At 37.3% G+C, this 24,313-nt stretch overlaps 1 protein-coding gene and 1 pseudogene across 25 annotated transcripts in view; one reads left to right on the top strand and one right to left on the bottom strand.

The window, feature by feature from the left end:
- Positions 1–24,313, bottom strand: part of PLEKHA5 (pleckstrin homology domain containing A5) — a gene marked incomplete at its 3' end in the record, with an annotated part of 238,789 nt that overhangs the window by 12,509 nt on the left and 201,967 nt on the right. For 6 of the 24 annotated variants that reach the window (XM_079715610.1, XM_079715611.1, XM_079715606.1 and 3 more), the window contains 7 exons: positions 22,987–23,049; positions 21,713–21,793; positions 21,180–21,329; positions 8,167–8,268; positions 5,361–5,472; positions 4,419–4,465; positions 2,507–2,624 (listed from right to left, as the gene is read on the bottom strand). In XM_079715610.1, the coding sequence (XP_079571736.1) occupies positions 2,507–2,624; positions 4,419–4,465; positions 5,361–5,472; positions 8,167–8,268; positions 21,180–21,329; positions 21,713–21,793; positions 22,987–23,049 (673 nt within the window). Of the gene's footprint in view, positions 1–2,506; positions 2,625–3,464; positions 3,654–4,418; positions 4,466–5,360; positions 5,473–8,166; positions 8,269–21,179; positions 21,330–21,712; positions 21,794–22,986; positions 23,050–23,565; positions 23,602–24,313 lie in introns of all 24 variants that reach the window. The other 18 variants (XM_079715602.1, XM_079715604.1, XM_079715622.1 and 15 more) reach the window with 7 other exon arrangements.
- LOC307060737 (COMM domain-containing protein 7-like) lies at positions 12,409–13,237 on the top strand (annotated as a pseudogene). Its single transcript has 2 exons — positions 12,409–12,913; positions 13,136–13,237. The product of its transcript is annotated as a COMM domain-containing protein 7-like (transcript).

A 24,313-nucleotide genomic window follows, 5' to 3' on the forward strand; every position in this document is an offset into this window, starting at 1 on the left:
TAAAATGTATTCATCTGTATCATAGTCATCTTGTGTAAGCAGAATATATACACTATTGTCCACTGAGGACACAAGTAAAATAAGAAATTATTCAAATCTCAATAGTTTGCTGAAAAAAAAATCATTCTCTTTGGGCTCATTAAAGTTACATTAACTAAGTAGAAAAATGAAATCTTATTTTCCCCCCAAAGACAAATGGTGGTCAATCATGCAGGGCCCCTTTAGGTTATGAACCAAACAATCTGCAGCTTAATGAAGTTTTAATATTGTTTATGAACTCTGTGTTTATCACAGTTGTATATTTGAGAATGTGAAGAGCTGGACTGATGTATTACAAGTAATTTTTACAGTTCAGATAAAGAAAAGCCTTCTACTATGCCAGTCAGTGGCCCATTTTTAAAAGCCCGACTTTAAGTCATGTGGTACAAAATAAATTACACTGTAATCGATCTGTACACTTCAGACAATTTATTAGATGAGAGCTTATGATTATATACTAAAAAAAAAAAAAAAAAACCCCAAAATTTAAAAGAGGAAAAACTTCCAGGAAGAATTCAAGCTATATTAGAGAACATATTTCAGATGATATCATTGTTATGACTAAATACATCTATCAGTTTTTTGCTGAGAAGTATTACGACCTGTTTAGCCGTACTCTTGTTGACAGACATATGACTGCTTCCAGTTTTTGTCTATTATGAATTAAAGCTGCTATAACAACCCTTGTATATGTCTTTTGAGGGATTATGTTTTCATTTTTCTTAGGTAAATATATAGGATCCCTGGCTATGATGACTGCATGTTTAACTTCATGAGAAACTGTCAAACTGTTGTTCCATCCTATACCACCTCAGAAATGTGTGTGAATTCCAATTGTTCCACATCCTAACCAACACTAGGTAGTCAGTCTTTCAAGTTTAGCCATTCTAGAAGGTGTGAAATGTGATTTTTATTTGCATTAAAACTGCATTTCTTTTATGATTAATAAGTTGTAAGCTTTTCTGTGTGCTTATTGGTCATTTGTATACCTGATTTGTTAACTCTCCAAGGCTTTTGCTTACTTTTTTATTGGGTTGTTTATCTTTATTACTGATTTGCAAGAGTTATTTAAATATTCTGGATACAAGGATTTTGTAAGGTATATGTACTGATAATATTTTCTTCCATTCTGATGGGCAAAAGTTTTAAATTTTGATGAAATTGAATTAATCAGTTTTCACTGAGAGTATAGCCCTCAGAGGGCCTCAGCTTTATTTGAGGGGATCTCCTAGCAGACTCCTAATTTGTTCATGCTCTGAGCTTTGTCCTGTCACAAGGTGAAAGCTGGCTTTCATGCTCCACTTAACTTCCTGGATGCCTCTTGCTATGGACTGAATTGGTCCTCCTAAAATTTCTGTTGAAGCCCTAATCCTTGATGTGACTATATTTGGAGATGGGGATTAAAAGGAGGTCATTAAGGTTAAATGAGGTCATAAGGGTGGGGCCCTGGCCCCCAAAGATTAGTGTCCTTATAAAATGAGATACCAGAGAATTTACAGGCACTCAGAGGAAAGGCAGCATCTACAAGCCAGGAAAAGAGTCCTCACCCGAAACCAAACCCTCTCAGAACTTGGTCTGGGACTTCTAGCCTCCAGAACTGTGAGAATAAACTTCTGTTGTTTAAGCCACTCAGTCTACGGTATTTTGTTACGGCGGCCTGAGCAGACTAATGCACTACCCTTCATATAATTTTTGGCCTGAACATCCCTCTCTTTACTTTTCTGCAACTTGTTGAAGAGTCTCAAAAATATTTTAAAATGATATGAGCCAGCATTTATAATCTGTGGAGAATTGGCCAGGTATCTAGTTACCTATTTGCCAAAAACATTTACTTTTGTTTGCAGTCTGATATTTCCTGCATATTTATAATTATATGCACAAATATGGTAAGGACGAAGACTATGACTGTTTCACTTACATCTGTGTATGAAAAGATAAAGTTAACAAAGACTTTCAATGAGAAAAAGATATGATTTGGATGAGAATGAGAAAGGTGTATAAATATTAAGTTTTCAAGATGGCAGTATTTTTCTAATTAAAAAAAACCCCAAAACAACAACAACACAAAACCCAGTGTTAGAAAACCTAGAAGAATATTCCAATTATGGAAAAAGCTATGTGAATATTACCACTTACTATTTTTCAAGCTTTACTTTATGACCCTTTAGCAGATTATAAAAAAAAAAAATATTGACTAGCGGGTTATGATCAGAAATTACTTTTCTGAAAAATCCCATTTTGCCATATTTGTCTCAGCAGAGAGAGATGACATGTTGATATGTGGTTTATGGGTCATGTTATCTTCCCAATATCTGGAACTTCTGAATTCAGAAACGCATCAGATTTCAAAGGTTTCAGATAAGGGACTGTGGACTTGTATATGTACTGTGTCAACATATAAACTAACTAAATTTATTTCTAAGGTATCTGAAAAACGCAGGAGATAAAACATATCTCAAACGCTGACCTTTAACAGAAGTTTCCATTTCTGAAACAGATTCTGATTTTTCTTCTCCATTAGACTCATCAACTTCTGCCACTGTTGTTAACTCTGGTTCACTCTTGTACAGTCTATAATCTGGACCCTTGAAAGGAAGATATGTAATCACACACAAAACACACAAAAAGGCGAAATTCTCTTTTAAAATGTTTATCTCTAAAAACTCACACTCTAACAATTAAAAGCCTCAGTCAGCTATCTTGGGTATAACACAATTAATATATATGTTACAATTAGGGTAGAAAAAAATACTTTATAAAAGATTTTTAACCAGCATATCTTTTGATTTTAAAATTAAGAATATTCCTCTTAGGGACAAAGTCATCAGAACATTTTTATCATAGTAAAACTAAAGTCTAAAAATAATTATATCATATTAACTCAATTGGCCCTATTCCTTTTCTCCTTGTTCTTGTCTCCTTGCTTATTACATTTTACATTTATTTGTTTAATCCCCAAACTCCTTTTTTCCAGTTTCCATGGGTAATGTCTTTCCTTGGCAATGTCCACATCCTCTAACAGTTTTCCTAGACTGAACTGCCCACATCTCAACCTTTTGATCATTCCTGGTAAGAATCTTCTTTTCCTTGAGTCTTTCTGATCTAAAGATAACATTTTGCTTCTAATATCCTGAAATGGTATATTTAAAATATGGCTCCTTAAACACAGGCACATAAAGTAACCACTTTATGAAAATATTCATGAAAAGAAGAAACTATGAAATTTTATTAAAACTGTGAAAATATTACAAAATAAGAATGGTAAAACTAAAACAGGAAAAACAAATGATAATGTTATATATGAACAAAAAAGTGCTGGCTAAAAGTGGTGTTATAATAAAAAAAAGTTTGAGTCTAAAATAAATTAAGTTTGAAAAATGAGGGCATGTACAATTGATTATTCTGTGGCTATTGCAGCCACTTACACAGTGAGATCCATTTCTTGGATATCCTTGAACTTGGTGAATCTTCTTTTCTTCGGGCAGATGGACTGGGCCCCTGCTATAACAGAGCAAGGAGCTGCTATCACTGGGCAGAGGGGGGATTATGGGAGGCTGGTCTGTAAAGTCATAGGACCGAGGAAGTGGAGGACGAGGTGGGACTACTTCCTCTTCCTAAAGATTGTAGAATAGTCACCTTATTTAGATAAGCATATTGAATTAAGTATATCGAAATTCTTTGCAATGGTAAGTTAACTTACATTCACTTTAAGATAATTAAAGGGACACTGCCAAGCCAAAAGTCTCATATTAAAAAGTAAAACCAAAAAATGTTTATGATAGCCAATAACTGGGTTTTAAATTTGACTGCATTTAATTTTTTCTGTAACACACAGGTTAGCTTTACTCTAAAGTTCAACATCAAAACAAATGTATGAAACTACTGTATTTCATTTTAAAAATAAAAGGAAAGAATTCATTAAAAAAATCTCACCCTGCATTGTTTTGCTAATTTTTAAGAGAAAAAAAAACATTTCTTTTTGATTGGCTCTTATATAAAATTCAAGACCACAGATGCTTTCAACTAGGTTGACAGTATCTCTTTGTAGTTGTCATTTCTTTATGGTATGCATGATACACAGCCAACTTATCATACCAAACAATGATAAATAAATACTCAAATTACTTAGAGTAGAAAAAGTATGACAATGTTAAAGTTCTAACATAGATGAGAAGTAGTGATTCTATTTTTTTTTCCATTAAGAAAAGGGAAGAAGATCACATTTGTTAGAAGAACCAAATTACTGAACCAGCAAAATTTCAAGATCAAAACAGTAACTCAAACATATTTAGAAAACACTTTTGTTATGAGTAGAGAAAATTCTAATTCATGTTTTAATTACAAATTAATTTATAGTTAGAGAAACAATCCAAACTTACCTCATTTTTGTACTTAACTGTTGAGAAAGGCTTTGATCCTATCATACCTATTAAAAAAATTGTAAAATATAACTACTTACACTAAACATATCTTCCTAAATCTACAGAAAAAAGGAACAATTTCATTTATTTTAAACAAAGCCTTCAGTTTCTAATCCCTCATTTATTAATGTTTTCTGAATTTAAAACCCATTACATTGCTATACAGTAGAAATTAACACATTGTAAATCAACCACACTTCAATAAAATACATTTAAAAAACCCCAATACATTAAAAAATACAAACTAAAATATCTAATATAAACAAGAGTATGGGGAAATGGGTTTTCTCAAATACTACTGGTTTAAGTATGAGTTGATATAATCTTTTAGGAAAGCAATTTGGCTGTGCATATCAAAATGAAAAATGTGCACTTATTTCTCATTTCCTAGAACCCATTAGTACTAGCAGGTGTGTTTATTATGTACACAGTAATGTTCCATACATCATGGCTTATGAAAGAAAAACAAAAAAACCCACCCACCCAACCAACAACCTGGAAGCAACCTACACTGTTCATCAACACCGAAATGGATAAATTATAGTTCATTTATACAATGATTCTTACACAGCTGTTATTGTATTGTATTGTTAAGGAGAAAAAAACATATTGATGAAAAACAACATTTTCTGTTGTGGGGAAAAAACTCTCAAAACCAAAACACTGTGTGCGTATATAATTATAGACACAAAACGATTCATTTTTGTGTGAGTGTGGTTGGTAAAACTTTGCTTTCTATATTACATATAAACTTGGGTACTGGTTCAATATTACAAAGTGCCTGTTTTCTAATGTCAAAAATCCATTAAAATAACAAGAGAAATCCAATTCTATGTGTTATTCCATTTAGATATATTATTATGGTCAATTAGTGCAGAATAAAAGATGAAGCTAATGTACCTGTTTCTGCAGTGCCTCTCTGTTGTTTGTGTTTACTCAGTCCTTCCATGACATCCTGAATTCTCCAGAGTTCTTTCTGAAGTTGTGCACGCTGAATTCCTGCTGATTCAGTCTATCAGTAAAAATGGACAGACCACATACAGGGGGAAAAAATCATTAAATACAGTTATAAATTCCACTAATTATATACTTAAAAATGAGAATTGCAGTGGATTAAGTTTTGAGAATATTTAATATGATCTGTGTGATCTTCTCAATTTTGCAATGTCAATGGCAAAGATAAAAGAAAAAAGCAGAGAAACAGAAAAATTTAATATTTCAGACCTACACACACTATTTCACATCTTTTCAATACACACTGTGTTGAGTTACTTACAATCCCAGGAAGGAATACTGATTAGATGGGACTAAAAATGCGGAACCCTTCCCCAAACCAAAATCAACAAAACAAAACAAAAACACAACAGATCAGAAACTCACAAATCCCAAATTAAACAAAACATTTTTACGGGAAAAAAAGGAAAGTATTTTAGCCTCTTAAGTTCTAGAACATAGAGACATGCCAAAAAAGAAAAAAAGAAAGGGCAATTTGAAGAATTTTTACTGATAGAGTTAAATGTATTTGCAGGACAAATTTTCAGTTTTCAAAATTGATTATTGCTATTTTTACTCTATCCTAAAGTTATTTCTTTACTACCCCAGTTCATGTCCCTTAGGCTAAATACTCTAACTGAAGCCAAAATAAGATCATCTTAGTAAGATTCTAGTAAAACTCTAATGACTCTTATTGATAAATACAAAAATGATAAATATCATTTTTAGGAATAAAACTATAAAAGAAATAGGTAAATAAGTATGATAACTGTAACAATTATGTCAGCCCTGAGATGTGAATACTGATAAAGACTTATAGGGAGGGAATATAAACTATAAAAATCAGATAATTGCACATATAGAATATGTATTACTTTTGCACTAATTTAAAAATATACATATTTTTGTCTATCTGAAAGGTGTACAATGAAAATCTCATTTTTGTTTTATTCTGCGATTTCTCTGGTTACTAGTTACACTGATCAACTTTTCAAACACTTGTTAGCAATGTGAGTTAAAATTTCCATTAATTAAAACTACTCATGTTCTTTGTCTATTTTTCTAATGCATTGTTTCTCCAAATTAAAAAGTTCTTTGCAAATCTAGACAGTGACTTGTTGAATTTTTAGAGGTCAAAGATACTTCACTTCTTCCTAGTATGTCATTTTTCAAGTTTTCTATATTGTCTTCATGTTTACTTATGTATTTAACAAACACTTACATATAGTCTGTTTTATTTGCCTGGTTCTATTCTAAGTGCTTCAAAAAAAATCAACACATTTAACCATGATAATAACCCAACAGGGGTAGGTATTATTATTATTTTCATTTTACAGCTGTGGAAACTGAGGTACAAAGCTGTTATGTAACTGGCCTAAGGTTACATGCGCAATGCTACTTCTCATAAGGTGTGTTTCCTAGTTCTTTATTTTTTCAAAAAATGTCTAACTACTGTAGTCTTTATTATACCCTAAAAATATAGAATCATTTTGTTAATTTTTTCTGGAAATTTGGTTGGAATGGAATTGTGCTTATGGGAAGAATTTCCATAGTGATAATGTTAAATCAGGCCATCCATGAACATGGTATAGCAATTATACCTCTCCATTTATTCAGGTCTTCTCTTATGTCCTATAATATAGTAATTAAATTTTCATGATGAACTCTTTTTGTTAGGTTAAATCAGGATTGGCAAACTGCTTTGGCCCATGGCTTCTTTCTTATGGCCTGTGAGCTAAAAATAAATTTTATAATCTTAAGGGATTATTAAAAAACCCCAAACACCAAAGATTTTGTGATAGAGCGTATATAACTGCAACATCTAAAATATTTAATATCTGGCCTTTCACAGAAAAAGTTTGTTGATCCCTTGGTTGTATTTTAGATGTTTACCATTTTTTTCTATTGTATTTAGTAACTTCAGTGTTCAGTACAGAAGTCACAACCACACATGGCTACTTAAATTTAGATAATTAAAAATTCAGTTCCTCAGTCACACTAGCAACATTGCAAGTGCCCAACAGCTACACGTGGTTGGTGGTTACTATTTTGGACAGCACGCATAGAAGACAGTTGACATTCTATGAGTCAACCTTACTCTTTATTTGTTGTGTTGATTTGTTGAGTCTACTGGGCTTCCAATGTAGATGACCAAATTTACATAGGGTCACAAGCATAAAGTGACTTTTATTATTTTCTTAAATATGTATTATTTCCATTCCTCAGGGCAACACTTTAAGACAGGTATTGTTATTTCAACTTTATAGATATGAAAACAAACACCTGGAACTTGATTCCATATCTGCCTATTCACAGAACTGGATTCTTTATGCCAAATGGTGCTGCATCTTCCTCTATTCTAATAAAATAGCAGTCAAGACAATAGGCTAAATAATGGTTTGATAAATGAGAGGGATTTAATATAGAATGGATAAGATAATTTGACACTTCAGTGCTAAGTGACATAGTTAGCTAGGAGCACAGAACACTCTAGGGCTCACCATGTGCCCAATAGGATAAAGAACTTTTAAACAGTGAGGGATGGGCTACTTTGTGAGATTGTAAGATTCCTATCATTGAAAGTATTGAAACCCAGATGTTAGGTAGTCAATAATGCAAAAACTGTTTAGGGTGTGCATGAAGCTAACAAGATGGTTTGTACAGTACCAGTCAAAGCCAGTTAAAACAATGTAAAAATATTATAATTCTGTACCTGAATTTCACCAAGGCGATCTAGCTGCTCTTGCATCTGGTTCCTGGTGAGAGTTACATCGTATTCTAACTTATCATATTCTCTCCATGCTCGTTCCAGTTCCTGAAATCAGAGCTTTAATTACTTTAATGGAGAAAATGTGCTGGTGTGTTATCAATCCTGTAGTTTACAATGGACAACATAAAAAATTTTATAACTCATTTTCCTTTATTTTTTTCCTCTCTTTTTTGCTCAATTCAAGAAAAATTTACTGAGGAACTGAATTATTTATTATTGTGCTGCTGCTATACTCAAAATTACTAAAAAAAACTCCCCCCAAAACCCTAGACAACCAAAAAACCCCAAACAAACCCACCTGAACATTTATTATTTATTCATTCATGACATCAAAATATTCAGTTGATTCTAATATCTAAAGAGTTTTATTTTGAGAAAATGTGTTTTGTTTTGTTTTTTAAGAAGATGTTGGGGGTAGGAGTTAATTAATTAATTAATTAATTTTTGCTGTGTTGGGTCTTCGTTTCTGTGCAAGGGCTATCTCTAGTTGTGGCAAGCGGGGGCCACTCTTCATCGCGCTGTGCGGGCCTCTCACTATCGCGGCCTCTCTTGTTGCGGAGCACAGGCTCCAGACGCGCAGGCTCAGTAGTTGTGGCTCACGGGCCTAGTTGCTCCGCAGCATGTGGGATCCTCCCAGACCAGGGCTTGAACCTGTGTCCCCTGCATTAGCAGGCAGATTCTCAACCACTGTGCCACCAAGGAAGCCCAAAACGTGTTATTTTATTCATAGTAATACATTTAAATTTTTCTTGAAAGTGATTTTTTTAAATGCAGAAAAGGCATAAATAAAGCACTTACTTATCTGACATGATTAAAATTTGTCCAGGAATAAAAATACTAAATAGGTTGTATTTTTTAGCATGTTGGATTTTCAATAACACCAGAAGCCTGACGTGACTTCACTTAGAATAAATTTATAGTAATGTAATGAAGCTAATTCAGCTAACTAATCTAGTGAATTTTGCTCCTAGAGACTCAATAGAGGTGCTACCCACCTATACTTTTCTCCTTTGGAGAAAAAAAAACTACCCCCAAACCCTCAAATCACAGAGAAAACTTTTGTACTTGATCCTTATCCACCTGTCATCTATTTAATACAGAATAATTCTACAAGTGCTCAAAACTACATTGTCATGTCATTCTGCTTCAGGGAAGCTATTCCACAGGAGTGTAGATACTCTTCAGACATTTCAGAGAGTGGTATGAGGTCAAATTGATAAACTAAGGACAGGAACTATATTTCATCACTGTTTTGTCACCAGTATCTAGCGTGGTGTTGGCACACATGACACAACCAACAAATGTTTACTGAATGCTGTTGTAAAATGAATTAGTAACTCTTGTCTAAGAACTTCCCTTGACCATAGATTTCTTGACTTGAATTGCTCTAAGCAAAGCTCCCCTGGGAAATGTTTAACAACAGCAATAGTTTTGGGATAAGAAAAGAGGGTACTGAATGTAGAAGAGAGGTTACTGAAAATCATCTTAACAGTTAAAAAAAAAAAAAAGCAGCAATATTCCAGTTCCTACAGGTTCTCTATTTTCTATATTCTGCAACTAGCTTACAATTGCTTAAAAACTTAGGCAATGAAAATTACCTTTAAAAATTAAAATGAGTTAAAATTTGGGCCATTTGGAATAACTGCTTTTTGAATTTAATATGTCTCCTTATAAGGTTTTAAAAATAATTAATTTATTTATTTATGGCTGAGTTGGGTCTTCGTTGCTGCGGGCGGGCTTTCTCTAATTGCGCTGAGCGGGGGGCTACTCTTTGCTGTGGATCGCGGGCTTCTTATTGCGGTGGCTTCTCTTGTTGAGGAGCACGGGCTTTAAGCGCACGGGCTTCAGTAGTTGTGGCTCGCAGGCTCTAGAGCGCAGGCTCAGTAGTTGTGGCGCATGGGCTTAGTTGCTCCGCGGCATGTGGGATCTTCCCGGACCAGGGCTCAAACCCGTGTCCCCTGCATTGGCAGGTGGATTCTTACCCACTGTGCCACCAGGGAAGTCCACAAGCAGGTTTTACAATGGATTACGTTTTTTAAAAAAGCAGAGATAAACCACTGGAGATTTTTTTATCATCTCTATATTATATAATTTAGGGAGTCTATTATGCAGATTTCACAGTGAATTAAATTTTAATAAGGCAAAGTGGTACAGGACTAAAGATTTTAATCTCATTTATATTGTGTAAATATTACCCTCCTGACTTGGCTTCAGCAAACTGTTTTCACCTGAATCAATAAGGATATTGATCTCCTTTAAGAAAAATTGCCTGGAAAACGAAAGAAAAGAAAAGAAAAGAAAAAAAGGGAATTCCCTGGCAGTCCAGTGGTTAGGACTCCACGCTTTCACTGCTGAGGACGCAGGTTCAATCCCGGGATGGGGAACTAAGATCCTGCAAGCCATGTGGCGTGGCCAAAAAAGAAAAGAAAAATTGATTCTAGCCATCTTCTAAATTGTAAGCACCACAAAAACTGCAAATTTAAATAGTGGGCCTTTGAAGGCTTCAGGGAGGGTAAAATGAGGATAACAGACCCAGTGGCAGCCCAGCAATGAAATGAGATGACATTGCCAGGCTGACACTGAGCCTCTTTTGTAGAAAAGTTCAAGGGGAGACCAAAGGTGCTGCAGAGGCAACTAAGTACAAGAACATTTTAGGATGGTGGGAATTCTTGTCTTTCTTACAGAAACACATGAAAAATAGAGATTGAGAGGTAGAGGTTACTCTACTAATATTCTAGGGGTGAAGAAACACAATATACTTTCAATTTTCCTAACCTGGAAAGTCCTGCCATTGTACTGTACCAGTTGGCCTGAGTCCCATTATCCTGCTGGGCCTGTTTCTGCCTTTACCTCTGGGCTCCTCCAGCATGATTATGGGTGGGTAGTAACACAAGTCAACGGGGACAGAAAGAAAAGAAGCAGCACTGGCATAACATCAGTCCTCCTAACACCTGGCTGAGTATTTCATTAAAGAATTTAGTGGCTTATACAAGTACAACGTTAAAAATCTTTAAATATGAGATTACTATTTTTTTTTGTCAAGAAGATAATATATAGGTACACTAAGGCTAAAAAGGGGTTATGACTTGCAAATATACAATTATCTTAAAATCACAGGCACAAGTCAGGAAACACAGCAGTGCTTTCAATAAAAACATGGATCTTCATGCCATACAGTTAAGAGAATGAGTTAAATCCTGCAATTTACAACCACATGGATGAACCTCATAATATTAAAAAAAAGCCAAATAGTATATACTACATGATTATACTTTTGCTAAGTTCAAAAACAGGCAAAGCTAATGTAGAGTTTAAAAGTCAGGCAGTGGTGTTTGGGGAAGAGCCATCACTGGGAGGGAAGTTTCTGGCACGTTAGTAGAATTCAGTGCCTTGCTACGGGTGTTAGCCATATTTGCGCAGTTAAACCTGTGTACTTTTCCGAGAATATGACCTACTCTAACAAAGGTTTAAAAAAAAAAAATGCGTGTGTGCATGTGTGGAGTTGCTAGAGGGATGGCAGAAAACTTTTAAAAAATTTGACTTAGTCCAAGTTTAAGGCTTGGAACAAGTACATTTTAATAGTGGTTACTTCTTTATAGTCTGTACTGAGGCAAGACTCGGCCACTGTGGGGAAAAAAATAAACAAACTACAAGTAGGTTTGCAATCCTCAGAGGCAGTGAAACACCAGACTACCGAAAAGATGAGAGAGGATTTTTTTTAAAATTAAATTAATTAATTAATTAATTAGTCTGCATTGGGTCTTCATTGCTGTGCACGGGCTTTCTCTAGTTGTGGCGAGAGGGGGCTACTCTTCGCTGCCGTGCGCAGGCTTCTCACTGCGGTGGCTTCTCTTGTTGCGGAGCACGGGCTCTAGGTGCGCAGGCTTCAGTAGCTGCGGCACGCAGGCTCGGTAGTTGCGGCACGCAGCCTCAGTAGCTGCGGCTCGCGGGCCCTAGAGCGCAGGCTCAGTAGTTGTGGGGCACGGGCTTAGCTGCTCCGTGGCATGTGGATCTTCCCGCACCAGGGCTCGAACCCGTGTCCCCTGTACTAGCAGGTGGATTCTTGACCACTGCGCCACCAGGTAAGTCCCTGCTCTATTTTCTATTTAAAAATTGAAGGGCAGTGTGAAGGAGGAAGTCTGGGGAGGCGCGGGAGCTGGGGGTCCCTGGGATTGAGCGGACGCTATGCGCCGCCCGCACTGCACGCAGGACCCGACCCGTGCCCGGGGCCGTGGGTGGCTATGCGCAGCAGCTGAACCAGCTGGGCGCGCAGAAGTTCTCAGCCCTGAAGGAAGTGCTCTTCCACTGCCTCACTGAGCCAGAAGAGGTGGAAAGGTTTCTGGCTCAGCTCTCTGAATTTGCCACCACCAAGCAAATCAGCCCCGGCCCCGTCAGAAGCATCGTGAAGAGCCTCCTCCTGATTTCAAATGGTGCCTTGAAGAAGAGTCTCACAGCTGAGCAGGTCCGGGCTGATTTCATAACTCTGGGTCTCAGTGAAGAGAAAGCCACCTACTTTTCTGAAAAGTGGAAACAGAATGCTCCCACCCTTGCTCGATGGGCCACAGGTCAGACTCTGATGATTAACCAGCTTATAGATATGGAGTGGACATTTGGAGTGACGTCTGGGAGCAGAGAACTGGAAAAAGTGGGAAGGTTGTTTTTACAATTAAAGTTGGTGGTTAAGAAAGGAAATCAAACAAAAAAAAATTTTTTTTTTCTTTTTGCGGTACACGGGCCTCTCACTGCTGTGGCCTCTCCCGTTGCGGAGCACAGGCTCAGGACGCGCAGGCTCAGCGGCCATGGCTCACGGGCCCAGCCGCTCTGCAGCATGTGGGATCTTCCCGGACCGGGGCACGAACCCATGCCCCCTGCATCGGCAGGCGGACTCTCAACCACTGCGCTGCCAGGGAAGCCCCAAACGGAAAATTTATACATAGAATTAACCTTGCCTCAGTTCTACAGCTTCCTGCACGAGATGGAGCGAGTCAGAACCAGCATGGAGCGTTTCAGCTGATTTCTGTCCCCCTGCATCTCCACCTCGCCCCTCCCTGCCCCCTCCTCCTCCCGGGTGACCGCTCAGAGAGGCCGCTCGCTCCCAGGCCTGTGGCCGCTCCTTTGGGCCTGCTTGCCCCTTGGGAGCCCAGGTGCAAAGGTTTCTGAAAAACAAAGGATTAAGTACTTAAGGAGCCTGACAGGCTGGTCCTGAAGTGTCTTTGTTGAGGGACCCTCTGCCACCTATCTCCCAGGTCACCGTTCAGATATTCAGAGAAGTGATTGCATCTCAGATGCAGGGGAGGAAATAAGTTGAGTCACCTCCCTTTCCAAGTTCCAGAGTAAACAAACGGTCTATCGATCTACACACTGAGGACCTTGCCCTGCAAAAGAACAAGGAAGGGGGCTTCCCTGGTGGCGCAGTGGTTGAGAGTCCGCCTGCCGATGCAGGGGACGCGGGTTCGTGCCCCGGTCCGGGAAGATCCCACATGCTGCAGAGCGGCTGGACCCGTGAGCCATGGCCGTTGAGCCTGCGTGTCTGGAGCCTGTGCTCTGCAACGGGAGAGGCCACAACAGTGAGAGGCCCAAATACCGCAAAAAAAAAAAAAAAAAAAAAAAAAAAAAGAACAAGGAAGGGCTTGCTTATGGCTGAGGAAGCAGCAGACTCCGTGAATGACACACGGGGGAGCCCCCAACAGAGTTTGTATGTTTGTGGTGGTGGTGCTTTGTTGATCAGTCTTTAGTGGACACCTGTGTAAAAATACATGCTGGGTCTGCTCTGAAAAAAACTGAGGCTTCACTTCAGGTTTTGCCCTGTTGTGTGTAATGAGGTGGGCCTTCTGAGGCTATTTCAGCTTGTTTTGGTTCAAGCTGACCTTCTCTGGTGGTTAGAAGAAGAATAAAATAGGTTCTGAAGAAAAAAAAAAAAATGAAGCATAAGGCTTTGGTGAGGAATTGGCAGTAGATGTTCTTTTTCAAAATAGAGACGAGGCAATAATATAGATATGTGACTATTAGCTTCTTAAGCGCCAACTCTTCGATTTTAAATATTACAGATTAATGTCCACTACTAAACCTTGGATAATTAAAATACTGCGCTATCTAAATTTACTGTTATGTTTTGGGGATTAGGTACAAAAATATTAATTTTGGCCACTACCACTCAACAATAACAATTCTGTCAACTGGGTATTAGAAGCAGTTGATTTTTGAGATCAGTCAAGATAAAGTCAATCTGATTTCGTTTTTACCTTCAGGATGTAGAAATTTCTTGCTATAGATTTTTAAGAATGTGTTTAGTACTTTGAGTAATTTTTTTTTAAAAAGAATGCCTATTATGATTTTATACTTGCCTTAGTACATAACTGCATCTCAAATAAAAATCACTATTTACTAAGCACATATCTTACTATACTATCTAATAATGACTACTATATTGGCTTATAAATATTTATTTATTTATTTATTTGGCCACTCTGCACGGCTTGCAGGATTTTGGTTCCCCTGACCAGGGATAAAACCTGGGCTCCCTGCAGTGGAAGCGTGGAGTCCTAACCACTGGACCACAAGGGAATTCCCCAATATTGGCTTTTTTAAACCAAAAAAGATGTTGCAAGGGGCCAAATTCAAACAGTATAAAGTGAGGTTCAACTAAATCAGGAATGGTTACAGAGCTACCTTTATTTTAAATTTCTAGTTTACGATAACAATTATAGTCATCTGTTTTGGCTACTTATAATCTTTAACTCATTGGCTAATTATAATCGTTAACTCATATATTTAGTTTCTCTTCTAATCTTCTCTTTGAAACAAAACAATATTCCATCTCAAAGAAAGTCGTTACTTTTTACTGTACAAATTGAAGATATAATATTTTTTTATAATTATAAAAGTAGAAAGGGCTTCCCTGGTGGCGCAGGGGTTAAGAATCCTCCTGCCAATGCAGGGGACACGGGTTTGAGCCCTGGTCCGGGAAGATCCCACATGCCGCAGAGCAACTAAGCCCCTGTGCCACAACTACTGAGCCAGTGCTCTAGAGCCCGCAAGCCACAACTACTGAGCCCATGTGCCACAACTACTGAAGCCCGTGCACCTAGAACCCGTGCTCCGCAACAAGAGAAGCCACTGCAATGAGAAACCCACACACCCCAACGAAGAGTAGCCGCCACTCGCCACAACTAGAGAAAGCCCACGCGCAGCAACAAAGACCCAACGTAGCCAAAAATAAAATAAATTAATTTTAAAAAAGTAGAAAAATTAGAATACAGGATAAGATGAAAAAAAAAGACCTATTATTATGCTACCCTTTTGTTAGCATTTTTGTGAATTTTCTTTTAACCTTTCTCAGACATACACAATGGCAATTTACAAATATAAACAAAAGTAGCCCACTAGCACCCAAATTCAATAGTTATCAATACATGGCCAATTTGGTTTCACCTACAGCATCCATTTTCTATCCCTGTGAGATTATGTGAAAGCAAACACCAGCCATCATATCATTTCATTTATAAATCAGTATGCATTTCTAAAGAAAAGAAATGAAAATGAAACAAAAATAACAGGCAAATTCTTACTTATTTAAATCATTAATATGTATTCCTTTAAAAAATATTGAAATATATATATATATATTTTTTTTTTTTTTTTTTCTTTGTGGTGGCACCGCAAGGCTTGTGGGATCTTAGTTCCCCGACCTGGGATAGAACCTGGGGCCCCAGCAGTGAGAGTGCCAAGTCCTAACCACTGGATTGCCAGGGAATTTCCTAAAAAACATTTTTAACTATAACAATTTCCCTACACCCCCCCTCTTTATTCCCTTGCTACTTATTTGTTGAAGAGAATGGGTCACTTGTTCTGTAGAATTTCTCCGATGCTAGATTTTGTTAATTGAATTCCTGTGGTATTGCTTAGTTTGCTCTTCTGTTTCCTGTATTTCCTATAAACTCCTAGTTGGATATTGAGGCTTGCTGAGATTCACATTTGATTTTCCAAACCTCACAAGTGTTGCTGGGTACTTTCCACTGCAGCACATCAGGAGGTGTATCACACCTGATTGTCTCTATTTCTGGGAATGCAGTATTGTAATCATGAAATGACCAGGGTACTTAAAAACTATCTTGAAATCTTTCAAAGCGTATTCGTGACAATTCATAGATGTCAACAGATCTTCTGTGAAAAATAAAAATCACACTTTGCTGTCACCATAATTCTCAGTAGCTCTTTGTTACACTGAGAATGAGAATATGAAAACATTTAATGTGCAAGCTTCTCCTCAAGGAGGTTCATTTGTCCTCCTCCCTTGCCCCTCTAAGTTTATCCATTCTAGTCTAAAATCTCCATTTACTCATGGCCCTCCTATGCAGAAGCCGGTTTAAAACATAAATAAGTTTAATGGAAGTCTATACATAATGCTTATTCACTATGTAACCCTGGGTAATCTCTCTGTGCTTCAGTTTTCCATTTTTATCATAGTAATAATAGTACCCTTGTCAAAGGGTTATTATGTGGCTTAAGTACATGTAAAAGCACTTATAATGGAATCTGGCACTCAATACAACTGCTCCAGAAATATTCACAGTATTTACTATTATTTCATATATTGGTCCTATTCTGCAGTAGATAAATGCATAAGCCATCTACCAGCCATTCGGGATGACTGGGGGCCTTTATACTTGTTTTCTGATATCTGAAAGTCCAATATTAATTAATTAATTAATTAATTAATTTGGTGCCAAAAACCCAGGATTGAACTATGAAATCCCAATTTTATATTTCTGAGTAAGAGAATCTAGGTTTGATTCCAAGTTTCAGAAAGTACAAATCAGTGACCACACAGACAGTGAAGTGGAACAGAAAGTATAGAAGCCCTAGAATTTAAAAAGTCCTTGATTTAGGTGTTGACTTTTTCATATTGGCCATGTCACTTTTGCAAGTCATTTAACCTCTATGAACCTGAGTTTCTTCTTCATCTGTGCAGTGGAGGTAATAAAAATGAAAATAAAATGGAGATTATAATTATATCTATTTTGCAAAGCATTTGCTTAAGGACCAAACCAGACAATATATGTACAAAATATAGAAATACAAATATATCTTATTGGATGAGCCCCACATTCTCATCTGAGATATGTGCCTAGCGTCTGCTTTACCTGGCTCCTTGAACGGTCGGAAAGAATAAAAGCAGCACCTGTTAAGCGGATGAAGCATGAGGATATTTCTCTTACAGTTAGAGATAAGGCCTAATGTAAACTCCCCAAGAGAGGTGACTGCAGCAGATGTTTATGCCCTCTGCCCACCTGATTTCAAGAAACTGTGGTTCAGCTCCACGTGTGCCAGCGTTCGTGGTCAATTAGCTAAGGCGGTTTGGAAATGTGGGTGAATTAAGGACCCTGGGGCAACTTCGACCAAGGAGTGATAGATACCCTAGCCTCTCCACCTCTCAGCGGAAAATTTGGAAACACTCAGCTCATTTCCTCAGACGGTCCCCTGAGGGTCACCCACAGTGGTGACGAACTCAGAATTGAAACCCCTATTGGCTTTTCTTCCTCCCTGTCTCATTTTCCACACTCCCTCACTCACTTTGGCTTCCTGTAATCGCTCCCAAATAAACTTTCTGAGCCCAGGCCCTCATCCCAGGCTCTGCTTTCAGAAGAAAACCTAAGCAAAGACAGCAACACATTGAAAACTTTCAAGGTATAACTGACTGCTATAAAAAATTTTCTCACGAATCAGACTTAAGTTAAAAAGAAGTAGAATAAAATTTAAAACATTAAAATGAAAGAAAGAAAAAAAGAAGTAGAGGCCAGGAGAGCACACAAAGTCATTATATGCTTAAAGCACGTGTGTGTCTGGTGGGTGGGGCTTAGGGAGAGGAGATGCTGCATCAAGAATTCACTTAAGGACTTCCCTGGTGTCACAGTGGTTAAGAATCCGCCTGCCAATGCAGGGGACATGGGTTCAATCTCTGGTCCGGGAAGATCCCACATGCCGTGGAGCAACTAAGCCCGCGAGCCACAACTACTGAAGCCCGCGCGTCTAGAGCCCGCGAGCCACAACTACTGAAGCCCGCGCGTCTAGAGCCCGTGCTGTGCAACAAGAGAAGCCACCGCAATGAGAAGCTCATGCACTGCAACGAAGAGTAGCCCCCGCACAGCAATGAAGACCCAACACAGCCATAAAAAAATACATTTATTTATTTTTTAAAAAAAGAATTAAATCAAGGGACTTCCCTGGTGGTGCAGTGGTTAAGGATCCGCCTGCCAATGCAGGGACACGGGTTTGAGCCCTGGTCCAGGAAGATCCCACATGCTGCAGGGCAACTAAGCCCACGAACCACAACTACTGAGGCTGCGCTCTAGAGCCCGCGAGCCACAACTACTGAGCCCGCGTGCCTAGAGCCCATGCTCCGCAGCAAGAGAAGCCTGCACACCACAACGAAGGGTAGCCCCCGCTCGCCACAACTAAAGAAAGCCTGGTGCAGCAACAAAGACCCAATGCAGCCAAAAAAAAAAAAAAAAGAAAAGAATTAAATCAAACACAAAGGGAACACTGCTTTACATGTTTACCTTGTGTTAATCCTAGTTTTAATACCTTAGTGGCCAACCAGGTGAGGAGATGTTCTCAGAATCAAAGCTTTGATCTATGGAGGCCTTAATGTTATACCTCTTATGTTGTATCTTTTATAACTCAAGGCTTGGATTTGAACCAATGCCCCAAATCAACTGTGAAAGAATCAGAGGAATCCTTTGGGATTCTGCTGGCATAAATGTAGTTCAAATTTATGGCTAATCAACAACCATTGAGTGCCAACCATATGTCCAGTGTATTGTTATAAATGCATCATTTATAGCCTTAAGCTACAAAAATGAGTATGTTTACATAAAGGCACAAATAACATACTTTGTATTCTATGCATTAAAACATGTCTTAGAAGAACATATTGAGGGTTTGTAATGACCACTGAATAATGCTGAAGACAAAGAAAAAATACCCAGGGAAGTGAGTATATGGGATAACAACCAGAAAATGAGATACTCAAACATGATTAATTTCTTTGAACATATTCGGATAAAACTTCCATCAGGACTGGAGTTACTCTGGGATGAAGCAAATCCTAAGCCTACTGATCAGATTTAAGTTATGAAACCTATTTGGTAAGGGAAGAAGTAACAGTTTAATGGAACACTGTACTTCCCTAGAACTTTCCATAACAGACATGAAATAGTTTCTAACTTAATTTTGGTTTGACTCAGGTTGTCACAGGGATACTGAGCTTTTCACTAGCTTGGAACTGACAGCTTAACCCCTCTTCCCCTTTCTTATCTCATAATCAGCATCCTCTATTTCAGTCAGCCAGTCAGTTCTATTTTTTGCTTCTCCAAACATATCCTGCACATTCTCATCTCTGGGCTATGGTTCAGAGCATTTTGTCCTGTGTGGACTTCCTCTTTCTTCCAAATCCTACCCATCACTGACGAACTAAATGACTTCTCGCTTGCAGACAACATTTTAGGTTCATATAATTTCTTTATGATGATATTATAAAAAGCCATGTAGATCTAAGTCTTCAGGACTATGGTTAGAAGACCTGCATTTGACCTCTGGGCATTGCATTTATTTGCTTTGTAATGTTGGGTAAGTCATTCAGTTCAATCATTCATCACATTTTTTTTGTGGGGGGCTGCAATGGGTCTTTGTTGCTGTGTGTGGGCTTTAGTTGTGGTGAGCAGGGGCCACTCTTCATTGCGGTGCGCGGGTTTCTCGTTGCGGTGGCTTCTCTTGTTGCAGAGCATGGACTCTAGGCGTACAGGCTTCAGTAGCTGCAGCACACAGGCTCAGTAGTTGTGGCATGTGGGCTCAGTAGTTGTGGTACATGGGATTAGTTGCTCCCTGGCATGTGGGATCTTCCCGGACCAGGGATGGAATCCGTGTCCCCTGCATTGGCAGGTGGATTCTTAACCACTGCGCCAACAGGGAAGTCCCAATAATAGTATTTTTAAAAAAAAGAATAAGTATATTAAATATAAGGTACTTAAGAGGCACAAAAACCAGGTTTTGATTTATATAAAACCATGGTATATTCCTTTAAAAACAGTTCATGTTTGGAATGTGAATTTAGTGTTTAGAATTGAAGTCATGTTGAGATTCTGGTAGCTTTGCAGCTTGGAAAGACCTCTCTTAGTTAAGCTATACTGTCTGTGTACATTCTTAAAAGGTAGCTGCCCCCTAAACAGCCCACTGAAGGTATAGTCAAGGGTGTGTTAGCAGTTTTCTATAACAGGTGTTTTTTTCCTCTTTCAAAGGGCTGCTTGGGCAGGTGCTCTTACTGTCTTTAGAAATGATGACGTCACAGGATCTAAAATACACTGTTTAAACTCATAAAACACTCAGTTTATATACTCTAAGTAAGACTTTTAGATTTGGTAATCCCAAGAGACTCTTTATCAAGTAACTTGACTATGGGTTAAAAGATTCTGCTAGTTATATTTCTCACTCAAAACTATCATCTAAACTTAGATCACACTGCAGCTATAAAATGGTAATGTTGACAGCGTCTTAAAAGCATTTCACAGGAACCTGTAATTGAAATGGGTGGTTAAATGAATCCAATTACTACCTTAAAATAAAACATTTATTTTCTTAACACTATAAATTTTAACATTTTTAAGAACTTTTCATTTTCATAATATATAACCAGGTGTATTTATCTTCTCTGTAAAACTATTTCACAAAGAACAAAAGCCCCACTAATTAAAAAAACAAAGACCACCCTTTGTTTTTGTTATAATTAACTAATAATTACAAATTAAATTTTTTTAACAAATTAAATTTTTGTTATAATAAAGAAAAATCCTAAAGAAAGCCCAATTAAATAGAGATATAAATAAATAGGGAAAAAGGAAAAAAAAAGAACTACGTAACACTCCAGTGACTCTTACTAGGACAGAAAATCTGCTACTTACGGCAGTGGCTCGAGAGAGTTCTCGACACGTGCTAAGCAGTCCATTTTGTAAATCGTCCCTCTGTAACACCACGGTCTGAATGGCTGCTGGGTTATCTGCATTCATTTCTATCTCTTGGCTGGCTGACAGTAAAGCTTGCTCAAGCGTGTACTATTATAATAAAAATGATTACACTTAATATTCTGCATCATCGAATTAATTCTTTTTTACTTTAGTTATCAGTGTCCTGATAATAATGATATAAAGTAACATCAATTGTAGATAATAAACATAATTGGGGCCTCCCTGGTGGCGCAGTGGTTGAGAGTCCGCCTGCCAATGCAGGGGATACGGGTTCGTGCCCCGGTCCGGGAGGATCCCATATGCCGCGGAGCGGCTGGGCCCGTGAGCCATGGCCGCTGAGCCTGCGCATCCGGAGCCTGCGCATCCGGAGCCTGTGCTCCGCAACGGGAGAGGCCACAACAGTGAGAGGCCTGCGTACAGGAAAAAAAAAATAAAAAATAAAAAAAAAAAAATAAACATAATTGTCCTACTTTCTCCTTGTGGAGTTGCTGAAGTTTCTCTTCCAGAGCATGTACCACTTTATCTTGCTCGCATAATCGGCTTAACTTGACCTAGGTTACAAGAGAAGACATCTTTTGTTAGCAATTTTTAATTTTCCCTGTAATTGGATTTAGGCATAATAAAAAAACACATTTAAAACAGCCATGGAATAGCTAAATAGGTCAGCCTTTATTTCAATCAGTAAAATGAAAACTAAAATATAGCTTATAAAGATAGAATGCTTAAAAAATGCATATAGAGTAAAAAAGCATTTTCAACCATACTATTTAACCTATATAATTCAAAAGATTCTTAGTAATCAGGCAGTCTCATATGACTTTAATGAACCATTTTAATGTCGTTAAGATATTTTCTCTACAAACTGCTGGACAGGTTAAGTAATTATGCAGTCCTTAATTAAAACACAGACTGGATTCTGTTTTTATATTTTTAAAATTATGTTCTTATGTTCTTCAGAAAAATCGCTTCTAACTACAATAACACAAATAAAAACATTGCTAATGGAGAAAAATCACTTTCAATAGTTTTAATGTTTTAAATGCTTGGTAATACCCCAATTTATTAAATTATAAAAATATGAGCGGGTACTTTAATAAAATTTCAGTCCCACAATAAACCAGTTCACTGCATGTCTGAAAATAAAAACCCTGGACAAACTGTAACTATGTCCCAAACATTACTGCATAATGATAAGAAAGCAAGAAATTTGAGATTCCACTTTCTTTGCCATTTATCCATTAAAGTAACCACCTTATCTTTGTTAGACAACACAACTCAAGCTACATCAGATGGGATACAATTGAAATGAGAAGGAGGTACAATTCAGTGGAATAAAACCAGGGGAAAGGAGGGGAGAATGAGATATAAATAGGGACGTCAGTGATGTAAAATATGATTAACAACAACAACAAAGGATGCAGTGACGGAATTTCTTGAGGCCAGTACTTTCTCTAGATGACAATTTTACTTTGTCTCCAATCTTGCATAATTTTATATCAGAAATAGTCTTTACTTTCATTTAAATGATTATAAATTATGTTCAGCTGCTAACTATGGGCGTGGGGTGGGCAGGGAATAAATCAGGAGGTGAGGATTTAATTGGCGCAAAAACAGAAAATGTTACTTATTTGATGTCATTTTGGACGGCAGGAGAGGAAGCGGAAATTTTTTGTCATGCTTAGTTCCAGTGTTTTGCCAGAGAATATGACAGAGCATTGATAATATATCGCATGCTAATACGTACATCAATATCTACTTCTTCAGGTCTGTATTTGTATAATGTGCCTCTACATTCATCCTGTGACAGCTATAAGGGAAAATGTCATAGAGCAACTTTAAAAATAATAAAAAAAATACACATTTAATTAGCTTATAGTTAATATTTTAGATTTATATAACAGTAACAAAATGGGTTTTTAATGATTCTTATACTTTTAGAAGTTTAATTCAAACACAGATCATTACAAAAATAGAAAATTATTTAACAGTGATACAATATGCAAGATACATAAGAATGATGTTAACTTAGGCTTGTCAAACAAAATAATAAGCTGGCCAAACAAAATCATACAGCACCTTACATTTTCCATTTGCAAGACACACATTATTTAAATGAAAAATTGACAAATACAATCGTAGCAACTGTGTTGAATCAAATTTTGAATCAGGCATATTTCAACAGTCAAAACCGTACCTTCACGGTATACACATAATCACACAACTGTGTATGTGTACACTCAGATGCCAACACATCTTAGTACAATTTTATTAACAAAATCTATAACACATTGTATACATATACATAATATATAAACACACATACACAATATAGACTTATCTTGTTCCTCTGTCTTAAGAACTAAAAGATAATGGAGGAAAAGGATGGGTTTAATCGAAAAGAGGTAAAGCACTCAAAAACCTCTTAAAACTGAAAGCCTACGTTATAAACTATGGACAGTCAAATTGCATGAAAAGTTGGTTATGTGTTTGCTGACACCATTTGCTTCATTATAATGTAGTGAATTATTATTCAGTGTATTTAAACATCCTTTTTTCAGCTTCTTCCAAATATCTTTTGGTCAGGCAAATCCTCATTTCTGATGGTGTTTACCAAGATTCCAATAAGCCATCCCAGTCAATTATACCCCGGGTCACATCATAGCACCTCTGCAGGCAAAACTGCACTCTCTCCCTTGCCTTTTAACTTTATATTGACTGCTAGACAGTAACAAAAACATAGTAGGAAAATGTAATTGGGGCTTATTGCATGTTTACTAAATGCTACACTTTTTCTCAAAGCGGGGATAGGAGTAATGTATCCCAACTACATTCTAGATTGGAAAATTAAATTTCGTATATACATATACAAATGCACAAGAATGTAAAAGTTACAACTATATATGACCTGTCTGTAAAAAACTGCTTGACATTTACATCTCAAGAGGCATAATTTAAACAGTAGATAACTTTAAGTGGATCTAGGAATGTGGGAATCAGGAGATTAAAAATGGAAGCATTCCAAACATACAATAATAAATCCTGGATTTCCATGTTTCACTTCAAGACATTGC

The sequence above is a fragment of the Hyperoodon ampullatus genome (assembly GCF_949752795.1).
Source record: "Hyperoodon ampullatus genome assembly, chromosome: 11".
In the NCBI taxonomy this organism is placed as follows: Eukaryota; Metazoa; Chordata; class Mammalia; order Artiodactyla; family Ziphiidae; genus Hyperoodon; species Hyperoodon ampullatus.